This window comes from Pantherophis guttatus, chromosome 3, assembly GCF_059756535.1.
Source record: "Pantherophis guttatus breed Tessera chromosome 3, ASM5975653v1, whole genome shotgun sequence".
Classification (NCBI taxonomy): domain Eukaryota; kingdom Metazoa; phylum Chordata; class Lepidosauria; order Squamata; family Colubridae; genus Pantherophis; species Pantherophis guttatus.
The window spans coordinates 113,265,392-113,287,226 of record NC_142065.1 but is presented as its reverse complement, the minus strand read 5'-3'; the positions used below and the strand labels follow the sequence as shown (position 1 = coordinate 113,287,226).

The 21,835-nt window shown below is 41.5% G+C and overlaps 1 protein-coding gene across 1 annotated transcript; it reads right to left on the bottom strand.

The window, feature by feature from the left end:
• Positions 1–3,411: 3,411 nt before the first annotated feature.
• Positions 3,412–20,293, bottom strand: PHGDH (phosphoglycerate dehydrogenase). The gene is made up of 12 exons (XM_034409926.3): positions 19,511–20,293; positions 16,666–16,817; positions 14,726–14,791; positions 14,254–14,308; positions 14,059–14,157; positions 13,787–13,919; positions 12,737–12,885; positions 12,210–12,362; positions 6,915–7,047; positions 5,392–5,519; positions 4,832–5,051; positions 3,412–3,647 (listed from the first exon to the last, which is right to left on the bottom strand). Exons 1-12 carry the CDS (start codon positions 19,664–19,666, stop codon positions 3,493–3,495), a joined length of 1,599 nt encoding a protein of 532 aa, XP_034265817.1. The 5' UTR covers positions 19,667–20,293; the 3' UTR covers positions 3,412–3,492.
• Between the last annotated feature and the right edge of the window lie 1,542 nt (positions 20,294–21,835).

Sequence of the window (21,835 nt, the reverse complement as noted above, 5' to 3'; positions counted from 1 at the left end):
ATGGCAGTCTCAAGACCGGCACCCATCATCCCGTCTGTACCTACCCAGTCAGAGACCAAGCCTTCCCGAATCTGAGTGATTTTATCGTGCAGATACTGGACAAAATCCTCAGCATGACCCTGCAAGGGATCCTCCCACGCTCCCAGATGGAGGAAGGAGCGGGTCACCCTAAACAGGGCGGCCGGGCCATTATCTGCCGATGCGATAAGAGCGGAAAAATAGTTACATTTTGCCGCTTTTATCGCCACTAGGTAAGTCTTAATATGAGATCTTACCAGTGTTCAGTCGGATTCGGAGCGACTAGATCTCCAATTGCTCTCTAGGCGTCTTTTCTGGCACTTCATCTCCCTCAGCTCCTCAGAGAACCAAGGAGCCAGGTAGATTCGGCGACAGGTCAGAGGCCGCACAGGCACGACTCGGTCCAAAGTGTCAGCGGCCACCCTATCCCAGGCGGCCACCAGCTCCTCAGCCGAGCCATGAGTCAGAGCCTCAGGAAATGGCCCAAGCTCCATCTGGAACCTATCAGGATCCATCAGGCGCCTGGGGCAGAAGTAGGTTGGTGATTGCAAAGGAAAATATGACAGAAATAAAGCACACATGGGAATTAATGAAATCCTTAGCAAATGGTTCACCATGCAATAAAATAAGGATTTATAAAGGAATGCAATCAATACACTAGAGATGTATTGGTTGCAGGAAGACAAAGACTAAGTCTTGGCTAAGACTCCAAATAAACTATAGCAAAGTTGAATAGATTGTATGATGCAGCATGAAGTACAGATCTGAAAATTAAGGTATCCACAAGAGTATTCATGTTTAATAGAGAAAAAGGAATGGATGACTCCAGACTGCATTTCCTGTCAGCATAACTCTAACTCACATTTGTGACATGTTGTAACATACAGTAATTCATTTGTCCCAAGCATCTGCCACATCTTTTCTTTACATTCTCTTTTCATTTATTCTATTGGGAAATTAATATTTTTAATACTTTATCCTAGATAATTTATATCTTACTGCCATTCTACTGTCACTTTATTTTTCTTGCTGTTTGCCTTTATTACTTTTATAGATTACTTCAATGATTTTTTTCTAAAGAAACATTCTTGATACCACCAAATATTGTTTGTCCCATATTTAGAACTTCTCACTTTTGTATTCTTTGCTAATTTTCTCACACTTCAATCATAAACAATCTGTCATGCAGATGGATAACTTGTTTGTGTCACATAGTAAGAACTGCCCTTTCTATATGCAGATACTCATCATTCACAATTCTGATTTGCTAATCTCTGAATGGCCCACTTGCTATTTCTATACTTTTATCTTTGCTGACATCCATTATCCAGCAGAATAGGTTCCACTCTTAGATTGAATCATTCAGAAATAAATGAATTTTTACATTTTTCCCAAATTCATTTTTGCTTCTTTCATTTTTACCTTTGACTGGAGCAAACCTATCATCAGCCTAAAGATTCCAATTTTCAAATATACCTTCCAGAACCTAGATGGTAAATTTATATTTTGTGGTACACATTTAATTCATTCATTAATAATTAGATTTTTACTTTCACTTCCCTGCATATATTTTATCAATTTTACTTCAAAAATTAAATGTTCTTCGTTTAGGTTTATTACATATTTGCCACTTTCATACAGCATATTTATGATTCATTTTATTCATTAGCTTATATTATTTACTCTGCTTATATTTCAATATTTTGTATATGCCAAGGTCTTTAACAGAGAACCTCTCGTACCCTTATCTGCAACCTGGGTTTAATTCAACACCCAGACTTTCCAATGTATCAATTTGATACCAAACTCCATGCCTTAGCTTTACAGTTTTATTCTTTTAATTTTTTTGAAATACTGGAAAATTAGCATGCTGCAAAGGAAAGCATCCATCTCAAACTATCACTAGCTCTCACAAAACTTTATTTTTACACTGTGTTGATCAGCCCAGAGTTGCTCCTGCTTGAGGCACAAATGACCAGGCTCAAATTATCCTACTCTGGACACATTATGTGAAGAAGGCAGCTTTGGAGAAGGCTTTAATGCTGGGAAAGATAGAAGGAAAGAGAAGAACAGGAAGAGCAGAAGTGAGGGAGGTGGATGGATTTAGTTACAGTGGCAATGAATGCATCATTGGGAGACCTGAAAGAATAGGTTAGGAATAGATCGTCATGGAGCACATGTATCTATGTGGCTAGGAGTCAAAAATAACTTGATGGACATAAATCAATGAGCTGAATGCCATTGTTACCTTAAAGCCTTAAATTGGCTATATTAAAACTTTCAGAATTACATGTTTATTAGCTTTTCAAAAGGATCATCCAGCTCTAAAAGGCATTATTATAAGAAATTCAAGCATTTAATTATTTTTTTAAAAATGTAATTAAAAAAAATAAAATACACTATTTTTCATTATTTAAACAACTAGTCCCTGATTTAAAGAGGTGGGTATTGGGGGTTATTGACATAATAACCAGATACTTGAGGCAGGACTGTGGGGGAATTTAAGGGATTAGGGAAGCGGCATGTTATGTAGTAAGACTGGGATGGGAAATTCTGAATCTCCAATTAAGCTTAAAATTGCTGTTTAAGGGAACCAATGTTAGGTGCAAGATTTCAGGAACCAGGATAGAATTCCTAAGTATTAGAAGTTTATTTCATGCTACCTATAAACAAGAATCTGATCTACTAACAGTCAAAGCAAATTGGCACCAGTTAAGAGTCAATGGACTTCAAGGGGGACTGGACTTAGGTCATAGAGACTGCAAACTGATTGATGCATCAGCTCAGCCTGGTCATCTCCTACATCGGAATTAGATAGACAATGGTTAAATTATAGAAAATATTGTTTGACAACACTCAATATACCAATGCATTTTACCTTCCTAAAAATATTTAGGTCCCTGGCTGTAAAAAGATTCAGAGGACTGAACATTTCTATGTACTAATAAATAAATTACTGAAAAAGAGAGGGAGAGAGTTTTTTCAAGAAAAAGAAAATGGAAGTTCCACATAAGAGCTCCAAGTCTTCAGAGGATGCTGGTTTCCTGAAAAAATTGTTTCAGATATTGAAGGTGGTAACTGGGTCACTCACCTAAGACAAAATCCTCTAAAGAACTGAGGTACAATTTTTCCCCCCGAGTGTGAAATGTGCTGAGTGTGCTTTGTAAAGTTCTGTCCTTCAAACTAACATCTGAAAAATGCACTGTAGAAATAATACTAAAATAAATGTTATTTGCAAACAAAAGTAAGAAATGTATGATTACTGAATAATAAAGCTACACATTGTTTTCTTCAGAACTAAGAGCCATCTTTCATTTCTCACACTGAAATATGTTTTTATCTTAGAGCTCTCAAGGACAGAACTGTATTATACATAAAACAATGATGCACAAATCATTTTTGCATTATTTTTAATTAGATATTAAGTTTCACATTACAGAAACTGGTGGGCCCTGTCAGGTTCTTCACCAGAATTTAAAGTATCACCTGGAACACTTCTGTCAGATGTGGCTTCAGTTCCTGCAGGTTTTGTACAGCAGAAGATAGACTCAGGACATTCCACTCCTGTCCACTATCAGTACTGGAATGGTGGTAGCACAGCAGCTCTATTTTGGTCTTCCTTAGCAGACCTGAAATCAGAACAATGCCCATTCCAGAAATCTGATTATGCATTTGCAGACCAGTAATCTAAGCCTACACTGCTAACTTTTGGTGCCAAAATGTAGTGATGTTTTTTTAAAAATAAAATGGGTGCACAAAATAGATCTCTATTTTAATTTTAAAATACTTCATACACCCCCTCAATAAAGGAAAAAGACTAAAAATTATGCCACTATCCCCACTGTTGTCACAATATTTTGTCTCTCTCCCTTATACACTGGTTTTTTAAAAAACTACTTCATAATGACTGCCTGTCATATAGCACATCTTGTGAGTTCATTACAAATTGTAATTTGTAATAAACTCATGTCTGGAACTTCCAGAATAATTTTTCAATCTTCTCTCCATTAACCATGCCATTTATTTCCATATATCACAGAACTGCTTTCCATAGAGGTAATCCTTGCTTAGCAATTCTAACCGGGGCAGAAATTTCTGTCACAAAGCAATCATTACATGAAACATGTGATCATACCACTTAACAACAGCAGCTCTGGTAGACCCAGCTGCAGTTGTTAGAGCCAATAGCTACCTCAGTTTAGCACATGTCATCAACAGTACGAGGGGGAAGATGGCAAAAAACAGCAGGTGGTGGTGAAGGATGGCAAAAATAGGTGATGGCAGTGAAGTGCAGGATGACCAAAAGGCAGATATGGGGGGAGTTGAAGCACACACTGCGAAAGTAAATGTGATTGGGCTGCTTGGTGCCTGAAATTTGAGCACATGACTACAGGGCTGTAGTAACCGTAATTTTGAGGACCAGTCATAACTACCATTTGTTCAGTGCTTCTCTAACTTCAAACAGTATATGAATGAATGGTCATTAAGGACTACCCATACTTCCCTCCATCCCAAATCCCATAAACAGATGGTTATAGCTATTATATACCAATACAGATCATATTATTCATTAGATCATGGTTTAAACCATCTTTATACAACTATTAATTTTTCACCTGTTCTTTATCATGTTCTTCTAAAATCCAATGTTATTCATAGATACACCAAAGGTGTATTCACCAAAGGTGTATATTCATGACTCATCCTTGTCTATGGTTTTAATCTTTGGGACACAAATTGGAGGGAACTTGGTTCTAAACAAAATTCTTACTAAAAAATCAGTGAAGGGGATGAGAAATGCTTTGCGCCTTACCAATAATTGTTGGTAACACACTGGCACTGGAGGTCTTGGATTTGTAGAAAAGCAGAGGACCACTGAGGGGAACCAGCTGCTTGAAGGTTGCTCCGTTGAGTTCTAGCAGGCATGGAATGGTGCCTTGCACAGAGCCAACAAGCACATGAGGAGTATTGGTTGCAGTTAGTTGCAGTTGTCCATTATTGCCCAGTGCTCTGTCAGTGTGAGTAGTGGTGATCTAGGAATCAGAAAGAGGGAAGTTAGTACACTGCTTTCCCTGAAAGAAGAATTGTATTCCAAATTTCTTCCAGATATGCATAGCTATACTCTGCAAAAAGCAGAGTTCTTGTCTATCATGAAAATAGAAGTGTAGGTTTATTATTATGTACAGCCATATCTGCTGGGAAAGATGCATACCTTGAATTTCAACCTGTTTTATAATTATGGAAATATACAGAAAGAAATAGCAGCATTTCTTAAGAGAAATAACTTTACACATCTCCTTAATGATCCTGCAGTTGTCTCAAAGGCCTGTAATAAACTGGCCCTCGGAACTGGGGATAAAGGGAGTTACGTACCTTCAACCCAGCCTCTTGAGCCAGAAGCAGCCCATTCACAAGGTTCACATCCTTCTGTGTAGTTTGTTGAAGGAGTCCCATTGCCACTGCAGGAATCAAGTAGTTGCTAGACTTCTGCAAGGTTGAACCTAGTGAAAATTACAAGCATGATCGAATCATCAGAAGGTAGTTAATATTAACTCACTTCAGAAGATGTATAAACTGAGGATCCAAGTCCAGGGTTTCAAACAGAAGCCATCCCTGTAAGCAGAATTACAGGTTTCCATTTGACTCTTGTTAGAGACTACAACAGGTAAGTCTTTTCCTGAAAGATGATCCTCTCACCAGCTTCACTCCTTCAGAGAAGGAAAAGGCCCTTTGCCTTTCACCCCAGTCTTTTTTAATAGGGCTTTCCTCCTGTGTCTTTAAGAGCAACCCAACATCCATACATTTAATAGACAGATTGGTTCTGATACGGAAAAGAAAAAAATTTATTGATAAGGAAGCTAATTAAAGACTTCTCCCTCCCTCCCCATAACCCTATCGTATTTGCTGAGAATACTACACTATAGGAATAACAGAGCAAAAGCTAATGGAGCAAGATGCTTTTGAAAGTGAAACAAATGTGTAAATAAAGTGACTGAAGTAGAGGCTAGGAAAGATAATGGTGGTGATGATGATGAAGATAGATGGATGGCTGGATGGGATAGATAGATAGGATAGGTAATGAGAGAGAGAGAGAGACTGAAGATAGTTTGAAAAATCAAGATCCTCCAGTGGAAAATCTTGATGGATAGAACAGTTCTCAGTTGCAAACCATTGCACTCATGGGACTATGAAGGAAGAGTAAGTTGCCTAGCTTTCTGTAGCTTTGCAGCTCAGAACAAAAATATGCTTCTATGGCATATTTTTATATTTCAAATAGAAAGGGGTCAAGCTCAACAGCTTAAGGATCAGTTTATATGGATTAAACTGGGAAAAACAGATCCATCCCCAAGCACAATCGTATGTTTACTTGCAAATAAGAATCATTACTCAAACTGGATGACAAACACAACATGCACAGAATTAATTTTATTAAATGATTGTTAATTCAGATTGAGAGTGTTGTCTTCCCCTAACCATTTTAATAAGGTGGCTATTACGTAGATGTATATATCTACGTACAAATATATATAAAAATGCATCCTTTTGTTGCAGAAGAATTTCCCACAATTAGTTTGAGAATAAGCAATCTGAGGGAAGGACTTGATTAATCTAATCTCTAATCTAACCATTTCTGAAACAAGTTTTCTTAAAACTTTGAAAAGAAAGCAGAAGCTAAAACAACGAAGGAAACGAAAGGCATCCCAGAGAGGGTGAAAGTTATTAATTCTCTTTAAAAAGATGAAATTTCACAAAAGAGAAATTATGTAGGCTGAAAAATAAAGCTTTTCTGTTTAGTTAAGTAGGAAGATGAGAGAACAAAGGCAAAAGAGTGAAAAGATTTTGGTAGAAAGCCAATATCTGAAGCCCAAGCACTATGCCTGGATCTCTCATCTCACCCTCGGTAATAAGCTGCACTCTTCCATTCACTTGGTGGCTCAGTGCATGTAGCACACTTCCTAAAGCTCTAGCCAGTGCAATCCATGGTTTGGTATGGGATGCATATGCACTGCTGAGAGCCTGGCCATTTACCTGAGAGAGGGAAGAACAGAAATATGAAACTGCCTATTGGACTAGACTTCCAACCCACAACCTTTCCCCAGTTATTTTGTTTACAGTGCTTGGTCACTTAATAAATGAATTTATATTTTTTCTTTATTATATATATAATTTATTTATTTATTATATATATAATAATTACAGATGGAATACCATTCAAGCTCTAAAGTATAATGTTACCTTGGTACTCATCATCAATTGGTTCCAGGTGGTGTGAGGAGTACCAAACATATTTTTCTCATAACGAATAATATAGAAAGTCATAAAGTAGCCAATACTGTCAGGTTCTAGCTTGTGCATTAAGTAGCAAACAAACAATGATTACTGGGACAATATTTTCACATCAAAATGTATTAAGTACCAAATTTGATGAGTTTCATAGCAGCTGAATACCAACATATCAATATATATATATATATATATATATATATACACACACACACACACACACACACACACACGTATACATACATACATATGCATATTCTTTCTAGCCAGGTTTTACCTACGTAAGCTAAGATGTTCTACTGCCCTGGTTCTGTGAAATCTCATTCACAAGTTTCTGGGCTTTTGGTTTCTTGCTGACAAACAGCAACTGTGTTGCTCTTTGGGAGACTCAGATAGCTATTTCTGCCTCATAAGAGCCACACCCTCTTCTCCGGTATCCTCCCTGTAAAGGTACAACGTTTCTTTTTCTTTTTCGTAGGCTTTTATGTGCACATTCTTTCTAGAAACGTTGTACCTTTACAGGGAGGATACCTGAGAAGAGGGTGTGGCTCACTGATGACGCCTCATGTGAGTCTCCCAAAGAGCAACACAGAGTTGCTGTTTGTCAGCAAGAAACAAAAAGCCCAAAAACTTGATTCTGGGCTTTTTTCTTTTCTAGCAGCCAGCAAGTTCTTCCTGCTAGGTGGGAGACTTATAAAGATCTATTTCTAGATCTATTTCTATTTCTTGCTAGAAATAGATCTATATAAGTCTCCCACCTAGCAGGAAGAACTTGCTGGCTGCTAGAAAAGAAAAAAGCCCAGAATCGAGTGGATGTGATTCTACTGAGCTAGGGCTGCAGAAAAACCTTGGTTACGTAGGGAAAACCTGGCTAGAGGAAAAACACACATAAACTCTATGAAGAAGTAAGAAAATAGATACTATACCTTTACAGGGAGGATACATAAGGTGTGGGTGTGGCTTACTGATGAAAGCAAATGAGCTAGAAATAGATCTATAAAAATATAGACCCACAAACATCATAAAATTGCTAATTAAAATTATTACTTAGTTTGGCCAATTAAATAAAACCCAGAATTAGATAACATTTTTTAAAAAATCATTCACATGTTCATATGTTTAGCCCCGCCTGTTGGAACATCAGGGCACGGCGGAAAGCACGGAGATCAGGGATATTCCATATCTCAGGGGGCAGTTCATTCCAAAGGGTTGGAGCCCTCACAGAGAAGGCCCTCCCCCTGGGAGTCGCCAGTCGGCATAATTTGACTGACGGTACCCTGAGTAGTCCCTCCCTGTGAGAACGAACTGGTCGGTGGGAGGCTATTGATGGCAAAAGATGGTCTCGTAGGTACCCAGGTCCTAAGCCATGGAGCGCTTTAAAGGTGATGACTAACACCTTTAATCGCACCCAGAAGACCACTGGGAGCCAGTGCAGCTCGCGCAGGAGGTGTTACATGGGCGCAACGAGCTGCACCCATAATCACCCGCTACATTCTGGACCAGCTGGAGCTTCTGGGTGCTCTTCGAGGGGAGCCCCATGAAGAGAGCATTACAGTAGTCCATACGGGAGGTGACTAGGGCATGAATGACTGTGTGCAAGGCGTCCCAATCCAGAAAGGGACGCAAGTGGCGGATCAGGCGAACCTGATAAAGGCCCCCCTGGCCACGGCCGTCATGTGCTCTTCTAAAGATAGCCGTGAATCCAGGAGGACACCCAAGTTGCGAGCCCTCTCTGCGGGGAGTAAGGTCTCATCCCCAATTGTCAGTGATGGTACCAGCTGACTATACCGGGACGCCGGAAGCCACAGCCACTCGGTCTTGGAGGGGTTGAGTCTGAGCTTGTTTCTCCCCATCCAGATCCTCATGGCCTCCAGGCAACGGGACATCACAGTAAGGGCATCATTGGGGTGGTCTGGGGTGGAGATGTATAGCTGTGTGTCATCAGCATACTGATGAACACTCACCCCGAAACCACGGATGATCTCGCCTAGCGGTTTTACATAAATGTTGAACAGAAGGGGTGAGAGGACTGACCCTTGTGGCACCCCACAAATAAGGTGCCTTGAGGTCGACCTCTGCCCCCCTGCCATCACAAACTCCGAACAGTCAGAGAGGAAGGAGGAGAACCACCAAAGCACGGTGCCCCCTATTCCTAACCCCTCCAGCCGGTGCAGTAAGATACCATGGTCGATGGTATCAAAAGCCGCTGAGAGATCTAATAGGACCAGGACAGAGGAACAACCTCTGTCCCGAGCCCTCCAGAGATCAATGCCATCAACCAATGCCATTTCCGTGCTGTATCATGGCCTGAAGCCTGACTGGTACGGATCCAGATAGACAACTTCATCCATGTATCGGGGTAGTTGTCGTGCCACCACACTCTCAACAACCTTCGCAACGAAGCGAAGATTGGAGACTGGACGATAATTTGATAATATAGCCGGGTCCAGGGAAGGCTTCTTGAGGAGGGGCTTCACAACCGCCTCTTTCAAGGCGGCAGGAAAGACACCCTCACTCAGAGAAGCATTTATAATTCCCTGGAACCAGCCTCGTGTAACGTCCCGGGAGGCCAGTACCAACCAGGAGGGACACGGGTCCAATAAACATGTGGCAGCGCTAAGCTTGCCCAGAATCCTGTCCACATCCTCAGGAGCCACAGAGTCAAACTCTTCCCAGATAACACTCTCAGGACCTACCCCCATCTCCTCCCCTGGATCTACCCAATCAGAGTCCAGGCCTTCCCGAATCTGAGCAACTTTATCATGCAGGAATTGCACAAAATCCTCAGCTCGACCCTGTAAGGGGTCTTCCCGCATCCCCACCTGAAGTAAGGAGCGGGTCACCCTAAACAGCGCAGCTGGGCGGTTCTCTGCAGATGCAATAAGAGCAGAGAAGTAACTAGACTTCGCCGCTTTTATTGCCACTAGGTAGGTCTTAATATAAGATCTCACCTGTGTTCAGTCAGATTCAGATCAGCTTGTCCTCCAATCGCTCTCCAGGCGTCTTTTCCGACGCTTCATCTCTCTCAGCTCCTCGGAAAACCAAGGAGCTAGTCGAGATCGGCATCGGGTCAGAGGCCGCAAAGGCACGACGCAGTCCAAGGCCCCAGTAGCCGCCCTGTCCCAGGCCATCACCAGGTCCTCAGTCGAGTTGTGAGCCAGTCTCAGGAAATGGCCCAAACTCCGTCAGGAACCTCTCAGGGTCCTGGGACAGAACCACTTGATTGGTTCCGTCTCCCTGCGGTGGGTGGAAGTGACCTGAAAGTCCATGTGAAGGAGAGAATGATCAGACCATGACAAGGGCTTGATGTCTAGATCCCCTATTCTTAGATCATTCAGTCACTGATCCGAGACAAAAATCAAGTCCAGAGTGTGATTCCCCAAGTGGGTGGAGCCTTGAACTACCTGGGTCAGGTCCATGGCCGTCATGCAAGCCATGAACTCCCGAGCCGCCTCCGACATCTCACCAGCAGATGGCAGATTAAAATCCCCCATAACAATAAGTCTGAGGGTTTCCACCGCCACCCCGGCTATAACGTCAAGCCGCTCAGGCAGGACCACCATCACGTGGCAGGGAGCCAGGTACGTAATCAGTAGGCCCATCTGTATCCCCCAACCCCACTTCACAAGGAGGGACTCACATTTGGCTATCTGAGGAACAGTGGCCTCCCTCAGGCAAAGACTTTCTCTAATAATTGCTGCCACTACCCCAACCCTTCCCTGAGCCCTTGGCTGATGGAATGCACGGAAACCTGGCGGGCACATTTCCACAAGGGGAACTCCTCCCTCCTGGCCTAACCAGATCTCCGTAATCCCTGCCAGGTCAGCACCCCCCCCCTCCGAAATAAGATCATGAATATTATCTTCTTTGAAAATCTATTCCCTTGGGGTATTTATCCTGAGGCCTGCTTTCAATTTTAGAGCTGAATATCTTTCCACTGTATCAATCGGTTCTATTTTTATTATCATTTGTTAAAAGTAATACTGGCAGTCACACAATGAAAGTTAGCACTTATAAAATGGATTGGTCAGTACAAGCACAATACCTTGAAGCTTGACTGAACTTTAGGTTTAACTTAATATTGTGTGTATTAGCTAATTTAGTTTATTCAAGTTAGCTACCGTGTTTCCCCAAAAATAAGACCTTGCCGGATAATAAGACCTCCCCCGAAAATAAACCCTTCCCCAAAAATAAGCCCTCCCCTGAGCCCTGGTAGTGCAGCGGACTAAAGCACTATTATTAACATCAGCTGCTGCCTGCAATTACTGCAAGTTCAAATCTCACCAGGCTCAAGGTTGACTCAGCCTTCCATCCTTTCTAAGGTAGGTAAAATGAGGACCCAAATTGTGGGGGCAATAAGCTGACTTTATATAAATATACAAAAGTATGAAGGCTATTGCCTATTACAACACATTGTAAGCTGCCCTGAGTCTTCGGAGAAGGGCGGCATATAAATCAAATAACAAACAAACAAATGCCCTCTCTGAAAATATTTAACTGCATGCGCAGCCGGTCCCCATTTCCTCAGGTTACGGTTAGGGAGACAGAGCTGGCAATCAGGTAAGATGGCAAGAGGAGCCCCGTCTTGCTGCACGCACCCCAAAATAAGGCCAAGCGCTTATTTCGGGGTTAAAAAAATAAATAAAGACAGGATCTTATTTTCGGGGAAACACAATATATTTATCACTTTTCAAATGTGTTGTATGATGCTGTGATTTTGCTTACAAATTCAATTCTTTCTGGAAAAATGAAATGTGCTAGAATATGCAGAAACTGAGTTTAAAATTTGTGCTGGTCTTTGACCATAATAAATATTTGATGATAAGTTTAAAATTAAAATTAGTTACATGAATTTTAAAAACGATAATACAAATCATGACTAGCTGAGGATTAAATGTGGGACTCACAATGCCAACCAGTGCCTTGCCCTGGGCCAAGTCTACAAGCTGCATGGCAATATCTCTTCCACAGCGGCTCTGAGCTTCTCTGGTACTGGCACCCAGGTGGGGACAGCTGATTACATTGGGATGGTTAACCAAGGCTTTATCCTTGGGTGGTTCCTAAAAAGGAAAAAGAATTTGTCTAGTTATGAAAGGCTAAGCCCAGGCTTAGTTGAGTTTGAAAAAAATTATTATCCTTAATAATGCAGACTCTGTAAGACTCCAACTAGTTTTGCAGTGAAACAACAAGGAGCAGCATTTTCAGGTATTTAGCTCTAGAACATTAGTAGGCAACTATGTATTTTTCATCCTGAGGTGCACACTTTCCCCAATCACAGTACACAACCAAAAATATGGCCGTTTACTTCCAGAGTTCTGCAGCCAGCTTGGCTGTCAGAGGAAACTGCTGTAGAACTACTAGTTCCACCAGCACCACCACTTTGACCAGCAGAACTGAACTGCTAAAAGCAAAACAAGATGTCACAAAGCCTCACCTCTGTGAAAACATCTAAGGCTGCTCCTCCACAGCGGCCAGACTGGAGAGCCCGTAAAAGGGCACCTTCATCCACAATACCTCCTCGGGCACAGTTGATCACTTGGACCCCATGGCGGCATTGACCAAATGTAATGTCATTGAGAAGCCCTAGGAAAAAAAGCAGCAGGAAAAGCAGAGAACTTGAAGTAAAAGCCCAATGTATTCTTCTTCTGGTATTTACTCTTGTTAGAAATTTGCAACACAATTATATCACATGCCAAGTGAACTGATTGCCTTTCCATTGTGAAAAAGCTTGAATACAATCTTTTCCTGTAGGAAAATTCAAAGCTGCGAACAAAGCAATAAACCAGTTAAGAATTATTCAAGCAAGTTATCATAGTAAAACATGTGCTTTTCTCATGGTTTCCACAATTACAGCTGCAGAATTTTAATACAAAGACATATAACTGCCCATTATCCAGAATTCTTCCCTGATACTGTCTACAATGTAGTAATCCTTGTCTGCACCATTAGGGTTTTCTTACATACATCCATATTCTGACTTCTGCATTCCTTATCCCCAAAGAATTCCTTTTTCTTAGTCAAGATGCCTACTTACCACATAAAACTTCTCATGGTCAATCATTCCAATTTTCCTTCCTTACTGTCAGCCCACTAGTTAGAATAGACCAGGAAATCAACTCAAGATAAGGCTAAAACTACTTTTATTGAGACAGGTTATATTAACAGAATCATGCAAGTCTGATTGTGCAATATTTCTCCTCCTATTTCAATGAATTATGGAGGTGTCTGCTTCAGCCATTTCCTTATTTTATTTAAAAATGCTTCAGCATCTTTTGCTTAGGCAATGAATCCTGCATATCTCTGTCAAAATTTCTTCCTTACTCCCTACACTGACTCCTTTCTCACTCAGTTTTATTTGCATAAATTGTGGATTTATATATCTGTTCCATTTGCTAATAATAAGCAGCAAATGTGAGTATGCATAACTCAGTACTACACAACGATCCCCCCAACATAACAAGAGGCCTCAAAACTGGCACTTTACCTGTGGTGGAAGGCAGGAGTGGGGTGTGCACTGTGATGAAGTCACAGAGTGGCCAGATCTGTTCCAATGACAACAGTTCAACACCAAAGGTAGCCGACTCCTCAGATGTGATTATGGGGTCATAGCCTATGGTCTACACAGATAGAGAGAAGAAAAGTTGTCTGAATGGCTGAGATTTCCATCTACCACCACTAGGAAATAGGAGCACTGGCTATCCACAGCCTTTTTGAGAAGAGAAGGTCCAAGGCAGCTGAGGGGGAAATCACACTTACTTTCATGCCAAAGGACTGCATCCGAATGGCTACCTCTCGTCCAATCCTGCCAAGGCCTAGAATGCCTAGGGTCTTCCCTTGAAGTTCCATCCCCATAAACTGCAGCAGAAAGACGCATTAGTTTGAACTAATTCCTAATCTCTCTATAAATATATGACTGTCCTATCTGACATTCCCACAGAATCAACTTCTTACCTTTTTACGGTCCCATTTTCCATCTTTCATTGAGGCTGCAGCTTGTGGAATTTGCCTGAAATAACAATTTCTGTTACAGTCTCTAATAAAAAATAAATAAATCCCCAGGCTTTTAATCAGGGGGGCACTATTATTTCTTATTATTCTGTTTTTATTTGATGAGTTCTGAGTTGCTGAATTTTGATTTCAAAACTGTTTGGTTACTACCAATTATATGCCTATCATGCACCTCCATATTAAGACTTACTTTAATTAAATTAATATCCCATGTTTAGGAATACAAAATATAAATATAAATCAGTCAGTTAGTTTAATGAAATAACTACAACTAGTACAGTACCTTCTCAACTCCTTATGAGTTTTTAACTCTTTTCTCTGTTTAATATTTAATTTCTTGCAAGACACAGAAGTTCAAGGTAGCCTATGCTCTTGCTAGAATGTTCCATTCTTTCCCAGAAATGATATTACTTACCTCGCCAGACTCATTATCATACCACATGTTAGCTCTGCTGCACTGAGACTATTGCCAGTGGGAGTACTATGGGCAAAGCAATAAGAAAGAAATATAGAGTTAACAGTTCCTAGTCACTTGGGACAGCAATCAAAGTAGCCTTCTATGTACTCATTTCATACATATTGTTTTCCCAGAGCTAAAGTAACATTCCAAATATACACTACACACAGACTGTTGAGTGAAAAAGACACAAATGATGTTTAGGAAGTTCTAAAAGATAGTGCCCCATAATTGAAATTGTGCTTTCAATTCTAGCTGAGAGAAGAAGAATCCTGTTGAAGAAAAGGAAGACTTTTCATGCCATGTCTCAAAATTTCAAAAAGTATCCACCAGCAATTAATCTGATCTCTCAACCTAAATACCATACATAATTTCTATGCAGGCAAAATATTCCTTACCCCTTACACTTTTGAGGTACTCCAGTTGATTTTTTTTCATTACTTACATTGCCCAAATAATCACTTAGGAATTACATCTTAAAATGTAATGTTAGACTATAGTTTAGAGCTGTAGAAATGAATTTAAGAAAATCTAGAGTTTGCAGACTCCAGCTCACCTGTGACAATTAGATTGGAATCATAGTTAATGTTTAACATTGTCACATTAAAAACTAATTTGGTAATAAATCTTGGAAGACTGCATACCATAGCTAGTTCCTGTCTGAATTAAACAATTAAAATCCATCTGTGCAGTTTCAGAGGTATTTCCAGTGATCAGAGTGCATTTAAATGAACTATGAAAAAATAAACAAAAAATGAAGAATTGACACAGCACATCAGTGACTTGTAGGTGAAGGCAAAAACACACCATATAAACTTAGAAGCAACTTGAAATATTTTCAAAGACAAAAACAAGATTTTCTCCTCCAGAGTTAATAGGAATTGTTATTCTTAAGGAGTTGTTGCTTTGGCAATAATGGGGAACGTTTTTTTAAAATTCCACTTGCTTGTTTCTTCCTTTAAGATGAGCTGCATGGATTGAGTTGAATACAGGTAGTCCTCGACTTACAACCACAATTCAGTCCAAATTTCTGTTAAGTAAAACATTTGTAAAGTGAGTCTTGCCCTATTTAACAACCTTTCTTGCCACAGATGCTAAGTGAAATCATTGCAGTTAACAAGTTAGTAACTTGGTTGTTAAGTGAATCTGGCTTCCCCATTAACTTTGCTTGTCAGAGTTTCAAAAGGTAGTCACATGACCTTGGGACACAGCAATGGTCATAAGTATGAACCAGTTGCCAAGCATCTGAATTTTGGTCACATGATCACGGAGATGCTTCAAAAGTTGTAACTGAAAAATGGTGATAAGTCACTTTTTCAGTGCCATTGTAACTGGTCACTAAATGAATTGTTGTTAAGTTGAGGACTACCTGTAGTTGTCCCTAGAATGAGTAGGAAGGCAGTGTTTATCCAGTTTCTCTTTTCCTGAGCCTATGCAGTAATGAATGTAAGAGGGAAATTATTCTCTTCCTATGAAGGAATAAGAGAAAAAACAAGAGGCTAAAGATTTTGTTTAATATAGGCAAGGAATATAGCATGCTCAGTTTGGCAGGTAAGGAAAGACTTCAGAAGATATAAAGTTATGCTGAGCATTCACTTCTCCAACAAGGGCCACCCATAAACTCAGAGCTGAGAAAGGAAGATAGGGATTGTCGCTACAGAACTCTAGTACCATATGTGCTCATCCTTAGAAGGAAAGACATGATCTCTTACAACTCAGGCAATTAAAATTGATTTCACTGAGTGATAGCAAATATCTTTCAGAAAGAAGCCTGCTGATTCATTGAAGATCAAATCAGACAGGCCTGCTTTGGAATTAGGTGTCTGGTGATCTCTGCATTCTCTTCCATGGAAAAACAGGGAATGCCTTTGCTCTCTGGCAACCTCTTGCTGACTTACTTCATGACTAGGATTCCTTTCCTTGTAGCAGCCTCCACATCTACATTGTCAATCCCAGTTCCGGCTCTCCCAATGATCTGCAACTTTTCCGCTGCATTGATGATCTCTGAAGTCACTTTGGTTGCTGAGCGTACAATGAGCCCATCAACATCCTGAAGAAATCAAAATCCAATCAGCAATTGGATGAGAAGGGAACACAAAGCTGCCCAGAGAACTACAATCAAGGCTTAGAAATGTGCCCTCTGTTCCTGTTCCTAAACCAGACAGGTATCAGGAAACTATAAGGAAGGCTGAAAGCTGCATGAGTTATAGATAGAGATCCCAAATAAAGCTGTGAACACATTAATTCATAGATCACCTCTATATTTCTTACTTTCCCACAGAAACACTGCAGAAAAGAAGTAATTTTAAGCAAAGAACCTGAGAAGGGCTAAAATGCCTAACCCACCTCCTCCATCCCTAGCTCTATTCCTCTTGTAAGAGAACAGGGGTGTCAAACTCAAGGCCCAAGGGTTGGATCCAGCCTTAGACATGGTTGGATCCGGTCCGCATGGCAGTCCTGGAAATTGTAATGAGCTGGCCAGTGTCGCTTCAACCCAGCCCCACGCTATCCTGGCATGTGCACACGCTCGCAGGAAGCGGTGGGCACATGCATGCACAGGCCTGGCCCACCCCATCCCGGCATGTGCGCGTGTGCATAGGTGGCGGACCAGCATTGCTTTGTCCATTGCTCACCCCTCTGCTGCCACCTCCTCTTCCTCGCAGATCATCTGCAGCCTGCTCCCCTCCGGAGGTGGTCTGGCGGCTGCCCCTCCTCACTATCCCCCACTGTGCCAGCGTTCCACCTGGGTGGCTGGCTACCTCTCTGGCCGCTGCCCCATCATTCCCGTGCTCCCCAGCCTGCTTTGTGGCCAGCAGCAGCAGCATCCCCCTGCTCAAGTGAGGTGGGGGGCACTGTGGCAGTCCTGAGGCGGGGGAGCACGAGGTGCAGGGCTGGCACGGTGTGGGTTGCGAAAAGGAGGCAGCCGCCAGAGTTTTCTTTTCTCTCAGTGAAAGTTCTTTTGAAAATGGATTCAAGAGTCTTGCTTTCTTGAGGGGACCAACTGGGGCAGGTCTGACACATTCTTCCAAAATCAATTCTCTAATCCGGTGTCCATTTCATTGAAGGCAAAAGGGGGGAAAGTAGAAATTCCAAGTATGTGCATTGCCTCTGCATGAAAAAAAGCAACCTAACATACAGTATATGGTGATGTCTCACAAAGAAGGAAAAATATTACTCACATGAAATATAGGCCCTGCGTTCATCACTTTATCCCCAGGATCCTCCCTGTACCCACACACTGCCCCCCAGCTAATTTTTCTGGACAAGGTTGTATCACAAACTGCAGCAACCAAGTTTTCCCTTTTTAAAGAACCTATTTGTAAAAACACATACCGTATACAGCCCACCTTCCTTTTTTTAAGCTCTCAGACCAGAAAGATATTGTGTACCGTTTAACATAACTTCTCCTATAGAAAGTGGGGGGAGGGAGGGAGAGAGATTTTTCTAGCTGTTATTATTGATCACTGGAAAGCAGCACATGATCAGCTTCACCCTGCATAGGACTCATCAGGCTGAAGATCTTTTTACTCCCTTATGTCCAATAGGCAAAGCATAAGGAACATTAAGTCAATTATCTACTTTTAGCTTTCTTTGGTTGTCAGACAGGTGCAGGAAAGTTCCTTTCCCATTCCAGAAACTTAATATGTAGCCAAGCAAATTTTATCTCCACTCCCTTCCTCCAAAGAGGAGGGGATGAAAACAAGGACATAATTTTTTCAACAGAATCCCACCAACTTTCTCTTTGTAATTGGCAAAATGTTTTTGGGATTGGGAACAGCCATTGGGAACAATCCAATTTCAACAGTTCTCAGGACTAGAGCCAAGAATAAATTGGGCCAGTTCCTTTAGTTCTACAATCTTCCCACATGATTGGAACAAAGGAATGAGGTGGTGTTATGCAAATCACAGCAGACTCGGGTTACCACTGCCACTGCCGCTGTGTCTCCCACTGAGTTTAAAGGAAAAACGGTTCTCCGAGAAATAACTCAATCGGGTGAGATTGAATCTAGTCACCCTAATTCTTCAGATTCATTCTTCAATTTTCCCATCATCCCCAAAGTTAGCTTTAAAGAAAAAGTAGAAGGTTTAGAGTTGGGCCATTAGCACGTTTGATTTACAAATTCAGCAACCTTTCTTCGAGCAAAGTATTCTGGAATTTCTTATTTTCTCCACTACCAAGCCAGAGGAGCAGTTGCACTTTATGCACCCGCTTTCTATCCTGCAATACTTGTATTATTTTTGCATTCGATTTATTGTAATCGCCCGCTCCAGCGGACTCTTGGCGGCTTACAAAATATAACTGATTAAAACAAGTAAAAACTAAAAAGAGCCATTAAAGAAAATCACGACGGGGGGGGGGGGGGGAGGTTGAGTCAGGAACTCTCGAGCTTGAACAAATCTTATCTAGCATTGATTGCTACACCCTTAAACTTCCACTATTGGATCACGAATCTCTAGACCGATGGGAAGACTAAAATAGGTAAGTGCTCTCTATCCCCAATCCCGTTCCTCTTAAAGGAAATGAGGCAAATATTCTAACTTTAGTCCCGGCATTCTTTACAATATAGATATGAATTCATGAACACAGCTGGGAGGGAGAGGAACACAGCTCATCCTCCGACTCTATCTTGCCTAGCTAACGTTTTGTTTCCCCCCCCCCTTTCCGGCACTGAAATTTATCCAGGGGATTATTTGACGGCTAGAGGGGTGAAACGAAGTAACCTCAGGTTCTTTTCGTTTTACCTTGATCTCAGCCTGCAACTGTTCTTTGCCGAGATTAGATTTCTCTAGGACTTGGATTCCGGCCGCCTCCAGGATCTGCTTGCAGCAGGGGTCCAGGATATCACTGATCAACACTTTAGTCAGGGTAAGCATTCCTGCAGCTGCCGCCGGGGCCATCCTAGTTTCGCGGTAGGGCTGTAGCTACTCCTTTTCTAAGGTCTTGAAGGCGAAAAGAGGGAGAGAGCTGCTTTGCAGCGCGTGATAAAGACTCGCTCGCCCTTCGTTCGATTGGAGCGGAGTGTCAAGGTCCCACCTCCTCCCACTTTTCCTCACCAACCATAACCTCCGCCCCTTCGTGGAATTTTCCCTGCATCAGCACAAATACTTGGCTTCATTCTGCCACTGTTGAGTTCCTTGTTGACAAAAGCAAATCGCTTCTCTCTCGCCACTTTTTCGTTTGCCCCTTCCTTGTCTTGAGCTGACCTAGGTGCATTGCGGAGACACTCCGGTTACCCCAAGGCATGCTTGGAGCGGAAAAGGATGCAGCTGGAAAAAGGGCAAAAAGCGGACTCTGCTACGAAGGGCCCGTTCTTGGCGCTCATTTTCGGGTGTAAGGCACGCTGCACCACACAAACGAGACTTGGCATTCATCCGAAGGGAACAACACGTCTGTGTTACATCAGCAAAAATCAGTAACTACCACGTCAGCAAAAATCCGCCGGTGCTTTTTGCTGCCTGGAAGTCTATCCGTTCAAACCATTCAAGCCTCTGCACCCTACAGGTGTGATCTTCGCTCGTGTCTCTGAAATTGTACAAAGGCTGTGGCTGTACGAGTTTCTCTCTGGCAGATGTATGCTTGAACTGGTGATATAAAAATGCAAAACCGACCATGAACATTGCCAAAGTCATTGGTCTGAAGCAGAATATAAATGCAGACATCAATAACCACAAATAAGTATTACTGTGAGTAGGAAGCCTACTCAGCCAATATTCATCTGCTTGCTTGCTCTATCTCTCACACACGTACAGAACTTTACAGGGAGCAACAGAATTTGTGATTTCTTAAAAGTAAAGTTTAAAACAGTTGTGGACTGCTTACTTTAAAATCTAGTTAAAATGCCCGAGTCCTTTTAAAGATTCTCTTAACATATTGACTAGGTTTGTACCAGTGGTGAAATTAAATTTTTTTCCTACTGGTGGGTGTGGCTTGGTGAGGGTCATGTGACTGAGTGGGCATGGCTATAACCATGTGACTGGAGGAATCAAAAGACAGAAGCTCACTAACGATGTCCTGCTGGAGCAGAGTTTGACTAGATGACCTCCAGGTCCCTTCTAGCCCTGGATTATCCTCTGAAGCTGTGTCTGGTGCCCGGTTTATAGACCTTCCTTTCCTCTCCTTTTTTCCTCCATCCCTCTCTTTTTCTCTTTCTCTCTCTCTCTCTCCCTCCTTCCCTCCCTCCCTCCCCCCCCTCTCTCAAAAACGGACCCCCACCACCACCACATTTTTGGCCTACACCTCCCGTTTTTGGCCTAGCAGGTTTCAGGGAAGCCTTCTGGGAGCAAAAATGGACCCGCCCCCCCCCCCAATAAAAAAAAGGTTCGGACGATCGCGCAGCACAGCTGTGATCATCAGAGCCTTTTGTTTTTACTTTTTAAAGCATTTTTACTATCTATTCGCCTGAGCCGGTAGTAAAAAAATGCTAAAAAAGTAAAAAAAAAAAAAAAAAAGTTCCAACAATCGTGGGTCACTCGGAACTTTTTTTAAATCATTTTTTACTACCGGTTTGGCAAACCAGTAGCATTTTTTACTACCGGTTCGGGTGAACTAGACCGAACCGGTAGCATTTCACCCCTGGTTTGTACCAGATACTGAGTTCAGACAAGTACTTGTAAACATGCTGTGTAAACCCAGGCAACAATTGGTGGGTAAATTTAGGCTAAGTTAGATAATGTTTTAGGTATCTAAACATTTTAGGTGTCTGTTCCAGAGCAGAAAAATTGGGACTTTGGATCTCTGTTGTTTACAGTCATCTAGGTAAGTAATGGTAATGCTGGAAATAACTACACTAGAATAGCATATCAATTGATGCAATATCAAGATTATTCTCCCAAATATTCCTTTAACAGACTTGATTTTCTGAACAGTTTCCTTTGTAACTGAGAAGTACATATAATTGTTATAATTAAACCAAACATCTTTTTGATTATATTTTTTAAAGGTTTGATACGTCAAACCTTGAAGTTGAGAAAAGCAGTGAAAAAGAATAAAAATATGACACAAAATTGCATTCTAATCAGAAAGATGGGGGAATAAAAAATGAGATTTTTTTTTTTTTTTGCTGAAAA